Source organism: Nicotiana tomentosiformis, chromosome 11, assembly GCF_000390325.3.
Source record: "Nicotiana tomentosiformis chromosome 11, ASM39032v3, whole genome shotgun sequence".
NCBI lineage: Eukaryota > Viridiplantae > Streptophyta > Magnoliopsida > Solanales > Solanaceae > Nicotiana > Nicotiana tomentosiformis.
Window position 1 is genome coordinate 97,286,969 of NC_090822.1, and position 7,747 is coordinate 97,294,715.

The following is a 7,747-nucleotide window of genomic DNA, read 5'->3' on the forward strand; positions in this document are numbered from 1 at the left end:
GACTAAAGCCTTGGCATCAAACGGTTTTAACCTGCATTCACTTCTAGTGCATGTGAAACCTTAAACATATACTCCCATCGTTCACTTTTATTTATCAATTATGGACTTTGCACACTCCTTAAGAAATAATAAATAAAGTGCATAGTTTACCATGATACTCATATTAATTGATGTATATTTTTAATGGATTTGAGAAAATGATTTGAAATGAGTAATTAATATTGAAGGTATAACAGGAAAAAAGAAATTGTCTTCTCTTCTCTTGATATATTAAAAGTGAAAAATCTAATTTTAGAATACTTAGACAAGTAAAAGTGAATTATGGGAAAATCTGGCAACAGTGGGAAGTATTGAAAATAGAAAACTTCGAGAATTGGATAATACAAATTATAGCTGAAGTCCCCTTGGCATCAGAAGTTATATGTAACCAAGAAATGCTTTACAATTATGAATCTACAGATTGAAAAGTCTAAATAAAAAACATATATCAGAACTAATATTTGAGCTCAAGAGTCATATTATTGCTTAGAAGTAATAAATCAACAAAAACAAGACCCAAGACGAATGAATATTTATGTACATAAATAGTACTATAGAGCACTAGTTGTAATTTGAACTCTTGTTAACTTGTCATCATAACTTTGAACTCGTCAAAGCTGAGAACTCCATCTCCGTTGATATCAAATCTCCGAATCATAGCTTTGCAGTTATCAATGGAGGTTGACTCACCGAGTTGACTCAGCATTCTCTTCAAGCTCTTAGGAGTAATGTAGCCACTCCCCTCCATTTCATACATTCCAAATGCTCCTATCAATTCACTCTCCTTATTCCTCTCCTCTTCCATTCCTTCCATTAGTTTTGTAAAATCCTCCAACACCAACAATCCATCCCCGTCGGAATCCGATAACCTCACCGCCATTTCCGCCTCCTCCACCGTCAGTTCACCTCCTACAGCCTTCACACACCTCCTGAGCTCAGCGGGTGAAACCTTGCCGTCTCCATTCTCGTCAAAGTATGTAAATACCCTCTCTAATTCGCCATTGTAACTACCACTACTACTCACCGAAAGATGGTCAGTTGTTGTTGTTGTCGTCGTTGCCTTTTTGAGCGAAAACCTATTCCGTAAGCTTGAGAAAACAGACTTGTTTTCAGCACTAGGTACAGAAATTGATTCCATAGTACACATGCTAACAACCAAGTTTAGACTACTCTTTCTTTTTCAAGATATATAGTTTGATATGTAAGTAGGATAAGTTGTGAAAAGGGTTGAACTTGAAACAAAAAAAACTTGGGAAATTATTTTTGGTCAAAGGTCTTGAAAAACAACAAAGGATATGAATTTGAAGGAAGAAGAATGGGATATTTATATGGAACATTCGTTTGTGAGCTGGAGAATGAGTGGGAAGGGGAGCAGAAAGTGGTAGTTAGTGGCAACTAAATGGCGGTCCAATTTTACGTGGGCTTACCGCTTATAGAAACTTCTAGAAATTAAAATAAAAAATAAGGTTCTTAGAAGTTTGAAAAGTAAAAGTACACACGCTATGAAAGATGACAATGATGTGAGAAAGAGCTAACTTTTAGGATAAGCAGGGGCGGCTAGAGCAACTGCCCAAAACAAATATAAGGAACCCAAAATTAATATATATATATATATATATATATATATATATATATATATATATATATAATAGTATATTATACAACAATAACAATAACTCAGTAAAATTTTATTAATGGGGTCTCGGGAGGGTAGTGTATACGCAGACCTTACCCCTACCCCAAAGGAGTTGAGAGCTTGTTTCTGAAAGACCCTCGGCTCAAGAAAACAAAAAAGACAAAAGGACAAAAGGAGATAATATTAGTATCATCACAACAATCATAGGAAAAATATGAATACCATGAAATGTAGTAGAAAGATGCAAAGCAAAAACGATAGCTAGTAAATAGGACATGCACTTAAAAGCAAAGTAGTAAAACACAACATTGTCACTAGCTATCTTAGACAAAAACCCTACATGGCTAGGCCCACAATGGTACGAAGTAAGTCAATACTCAACTACATCCTAACCTACAACTCTAATACTCGACCTCCACATCTTCCTATCAAGTGTCATGTCCTCGAAAATCTGGAGCCTCGCCATATCATGTCTACTCACCTATCCCTAATACTTCTTAGGTCGCCCTCTACCTCTTCTCGTGCCCTCCACAACCAGCCGCTCACACCTCCGTACCGGAACATCTGGGCTTCTTCCTTTGAACATGTTCGAACCATCTAAGTCTCGCTTCCTGCATCTTGTCATCAATGGGAGCCACGTGCACCTTCTCCCGAATAACATCATTCCTAATCTTATCTATCCTAGTGTGCCCGAACATCCACCTCAACATCCTCATTTCTGCTACTTTCATCTTCTGGATATGTGAGTTCTTAACAGGCCAACACTCAGCTCCATACAACATGGCCGGTCTAACCACCACTTTATAGAACTTACCTTTGAGTACTGGTGGCATTCTCTTGTCACACAAGACTCCAGATGCTAACCTCCACTTCATCCATCCTACCCCAATACGGTGTGTGACATCCTCGTTGATCTCCCATCCTCCCTGGATAACCGAACCATGCTACTTGAACCTGCCTCTACTCGGGATGACTTGTGATTCAAGCCTCACATTCACGTCCACTTCCCCTGTCTCAGCGCTGAATTTACACTCCAGGTATTCCGTCTTCGTCCTGCTTAGCTTTAAACTCGTAGACTCAAGAGCATGTCTCCAAACCTCTAGCCTCTCGTCAATACCGGCTCGCGACTCATCAATCAGAACTATGTCATCGGCGAATAGCATGCACCATGACATCTCCCCTTGAATATGGTATGTTAACGCGTCGATCACCGGGGTAAATAAGAACGGACTGAGCGCAGAACCTTGGTGTAATCCCATTACAACCGAAAAATGCTCAAAGTCGCCTTCTGTTATCCTAACCCGAGTCTTAGCCCCATGATACATGTTCTTAATTGCCATAATGTAAGGAACCGACACACCTTTTGCCTCCAGGCATCTCCAGAGAACTTCTCTAGGAACCTTGTCATACGCTTTCTCTAAGTCAATAAAGATTATGTGCAAATCCTTCTTCCTCTCTCTGTACAGTTCCACCAACCTCCTAACAAGGTGTATAACTTCTGTAGTCGAACGACCCGGCATGAACCCGAACTTGTTGTCGGATACAGACAAAACAGTATATTATCTATATAATTATTTTTTATTATTGATAAATTTATTTCTTTTTTGTCATATTAATATTTAATAACTTCATTTGTTTCACTAATTAATATAACCAAAATAGTTTTCTGTCAATCTTCTTTTATGTTTCTACTGAATTATATTTTTCTATTCATTAGTTAGTCACGTAACTATATCTAATAATCTAACTTATCATTTATTTTCCTTACATAAATTATACTCTCTCCGTCCCAATTTATATGAAAGTATTTTACTAGACATGGAGTTTATGAAATAAAGGAAGACTTTTGAAACTTGTAATCTAAAATAAATTATATAAATTTGTGGGCTAGCTAGAAATCATCTCATTAAGGATAAAAAAAAAAATCTAAAGTTGAATTGTTACCAAATATAGGAAGGGGCTGACTAAAAAAAAGGAGTCACATGAGTTGGGATGGAAGAAGTGTGTTTTCTGAGTTCTCTCATTTTAGTTGTGATGCAATCAACGTTAAATTCATTCAATTATTTGTACTTTATAAAACCAACTTCTCATTTTGTTTTTCATTTCACATCCTCGCTTGTCTAATTTTTCAAAAAACGATGCTCATATATATAGAGTATATAATATTGAGGCTTTTAAATATAGAATATCTTATTTAAATTTGCCATGCATCTCTTCTTTACCATGTTTCTTTTACTACTTGGGGCATACGTAGAATATTTCTGTCTGGTTCAATTGAACTCATAATTTTCGATGCGGATTATAAATTTACGGGCAAAATTTACTAAAATTATAACAAATAATAGATTTGAACTTAAAAATATAATAAGTTTAATACTAAAAAAATTAAACGCTCAATTCATATAAAGTTTAAATCTTTTATCCGATTTTGATTACTTTAATATTATAATACATTTTTGGCGTTGGTGGAGCTGAACTAAAAGCTATTTTTGGCATATTGTTTCTTGTTGGTTACTAGTATCTCTCTTACCTTTCTTTTGATTCAAGGGGTGAGATGTGGTTGAAGAATTCGAGCTATGACATATCGTCGATGTAACAAATGTGGTCTTAGCGTTTAGTTTTGTATAGAATCTTTTTTCATCATTTAGCTTTAGTTTAGTTTTCCATAGAATGCATATCTAAGATAGTGTTCATCTTTTTGTTACGTGATGTTTGATAGTAGAGGCAGATCCAAGATTTGAATGTTGTGGGTGTCACTATATATATATAGATATATCTACCACTAGCCAGAAATACCGAATAGGAAGAATTGATGATAGTTAATTTTTGGTTAATCCAGTTAGGTCATTTATTTAAAAAAACAAATAAGTTCGATTTTAGTTTCAACTTTTTTATGCTTGATTTACTAATTTCTAGATAAAAGTACAAAAAAAAAATATTTCATGAAAATACACCTGCAATTAGAAAACTTCTTAAAGAGTATCTTAATTACTATATAATTTTTGTTTGATTTGATTAATTTATCATTATTCTTGGACAAAGTTTTTCAATTTAATTGTTGCTTTATATGACAATTATTTCCAAAGCCAAAATTCTAAAGCTATCAATCTATGAGAATCAACTTAAACCTCTATTAATCATGACATTTTTTTCAAAAGCCAACAAATGATACTATTCAAATTATACTTCAATATATAAATTAATGTTGTATCACAAGAACGAGAGAAATTAGAAATTACTTAGAATTTTAAAATTACACATCGAAAGAAATTGCTTATGATAAAGATATAACTGTAGGAAGCAAAATGAAGGTTAATATAAAGAAATTTAAAAAAAGAAAGAAGATAGAGGGATTTTAGTAGCAAATAACAGGAAGAAAAATTGGGGGGTGGGGGGAGGAAAAGAAATGGAAGAAGAAATGAGGATCCAAGGCCCAAAATCTAGGGTTAATAAGTAGAAAAAAGAATTTAAAACAAAAGAAAGGGAAAAAAGGCGTCGGAATTGAACCCAGACCCCGCGGTATATTAGAGACTTCGAAAGCAAGTCCTGAACCGTGGCACCCAGATGCCGTTTGTTTGGGTGCCACTTTATATATATAACTCATTTTTTATAGATATCAACATATTTATTAAGAACTTTTGTTGAAGCGTGCGGGTGGAGTGACATTCCAATCCGACAAGGTAGATCCGTCCCTGTTTGATAGAACATAATTTTATTTATTTTTTAAAAAAGGACAGTTGAAACTTATAGTTTTAAAAAAGTCTTAGATATTTGTGTTAGGTATAAATCATCTTATTATAAAAATATATTTTACCATCAAATTATTTCTAAAGGAGTATCATTTTTTTGTATAGAACATTTTTCAACTCTGACTATTTTTCTGAATTTCCTCTCAAAGAATCCCTTCACTAATTTCTGGGAAATGGTGTAAATATATCCTTGAATTTTGCGAAATTAGTCGTTCAAGTCCTCCATTAATAGTTCACTTCAAAATGACCTTACAGTTAGTAGATTGTATCCTATATTTCCTTATTATCTATAACGAGTCATTTTATTCAAAATTAGAATCCTTTGAATGCCACGTGTCAAAATAATCCAAACTCATTTATCTCCCTCATTTCACCCGTTGACTCCATAGTAAATATCCGGTGAAATCAATAGTATGTGTAAGACTGTTATAAAAAAAATTAATAATAATTATAATAATAGAGTTACGGAATACATGAATGGATTAATAAAATTTGAAGGCAGCAACTTCATGTCATCAGGTTCATGACCGTACAATTTGATATTTTGAGGTGTGCAATTAATTAAATAGGCAAATCACATGTATACCATCTTAAATAATTGATTGACTGGACCATTTTCATATTTCGACTCCTATATATGACTTGGAAATTCATGTTATTGGATGTCAAACATAACATTTATACCGTTGACATCTCTGAAGTCCATTATTATCTATACACTCCTATGTCTTAGCAGCTGCCAAGGATAACTGATAGGAAAAAGGGTCACACAGCTATAATTTAATCTTTATATATATATAATTAACTAATTAATAATGCAACATTTGATTTTTCTGAAACCATGAAATTCTTTACAAAAATGTATCTATGGATGTAGAAATAACAATGAAAAATCATTAATCAGAAATTCAGAATTTATTTATCTTTTTATCAAGAAACAAACAACAAGCTGCCCAAGGCCAAAGAAGTATGTACATGTATAATTACACTATTTGTGTGTTGAAATCTAGTTAACTTGTCATCATAGCTTTGAACTCATCAAAGTTGAGAACTCCATCTCCATTGATATCAAATCTCTGAATCATAGCTTTGCAGTTATCAATGGAAGTTGACTCACCGAGTCGACTCAACATCATCTTCAAGCTCTTAGGAGTAATGTAGCCACTCCCCTCCATTTCATACATTCCAAATGCTCCTATCAATTCACTCTCCTTATTCCTCTCCTCTTCCATTCCTTCCATTAGTTTTGTAAAATCCTCCAAACCCAATAATCCATCCCCGTCGGAATCCGATAGCCTCACCGCCATCTCCGCCTCCTCCACCGTCAGTTCGCCTCCTACCGCCTTCACACACCTCCTTAGCTCAGCCGGTGACACTTTTCCATCTCCATTCTCGTCAAAGTATGTAAATACCCTCTCTAACTCGCCACTATTATTACTTTTGCTACTACTACTCATCGAAAGACAATCAGTAGTAATAGTTGTTGTTGTTGTCGTCGTCGTCGTTGCCTTTTTTAGTGAAAACCTCTTCCTTAATCTTGAGAAATAAGATTTGTTTTCAACACTAGGTACAGAAACTGATTCCATGCACATGTTGCACGTATAACAACTAAACTAGTAAGTCTTAGACTGGTTTTTTCCTTTCAAGATAATTTGAGATATGTAAGTAGAATACAATAAGTGTGAAAAGGGTTGAACTTGAAGCTAAAAGGAAAACTTTGGATATGTTGATGAAGGAAGAGGAAAGGGATATATTTATAACAGGTATATAGTTGGGGTGAAGAATCAGTGGGAGTTGGCATTATTCCGTGGGCAAAGCACGTAATGGAAACTTCGTGCTGGGCAGTAGGAATTATGAAAATACTGTATTTGGATGTTGTACGGCGTTTGTTTCTAGATATAAAAAGAATCAGGTTTTTAGAAGGTTTGAAAAGTAAAAGGACAACACGCTATAAAATATATATGATGATAGTGATGAGAGACAGAGCTTGTGGATATGGTCTTATCTTGTACGTAAATTTGACGCGTTTGGTTTGTGTGTGTAGAGTTGGGGGTGGTAGGCCAGTCTTGAAGTTTTACTAATAATGAATTTTTTATCGACAAACATATATAAATACCTTAAATTTGATTTCAGCTTCCATTTTGACACCTTAATCTAGTGTTTTTCCTATTGAACACTTTACCTTTATTTTGGTCTATATCATTTAAACACAACGCATGACCGACCAAAGGAGTGTTATGTCCATACATGGTAAGCGCGTGAATATTATTAATATCTGCTTAGGTGGATATTTCAACGGTAAAAAAAAAAAAAAAATCACCTG

General features: G+C 34.4%; 1 protein-coding gene across 1 annotated transcript; it reads right to left on the minus strand.

Moving 5' to 3' along the window:
• Window positions 1–487: 487 nt before the first annotated feature.
• Window positions 488–7,171, minus strand: LOC104120900 (calcium-binding protein CML37-like). The gene is made up of 2 exons (XM_070188381.1): window positions 6,460–7,171; window positions 488–1,025 (listed from the first exon to the last, which is right to left on the minus strand). Exons 1-2 carry the CDS (start codon window positions 7,014–7,016, stop codon window positions 623–625), a joined length of 960 nt encoding a protein of 319 aa, XP_070044482.1. The 5' UTR covers window positions 7,017–7,171; the 3' UTR covers window positions 488–622.
• Window positions 7,172–7,747: the final 576 nt, after the last annotated feature.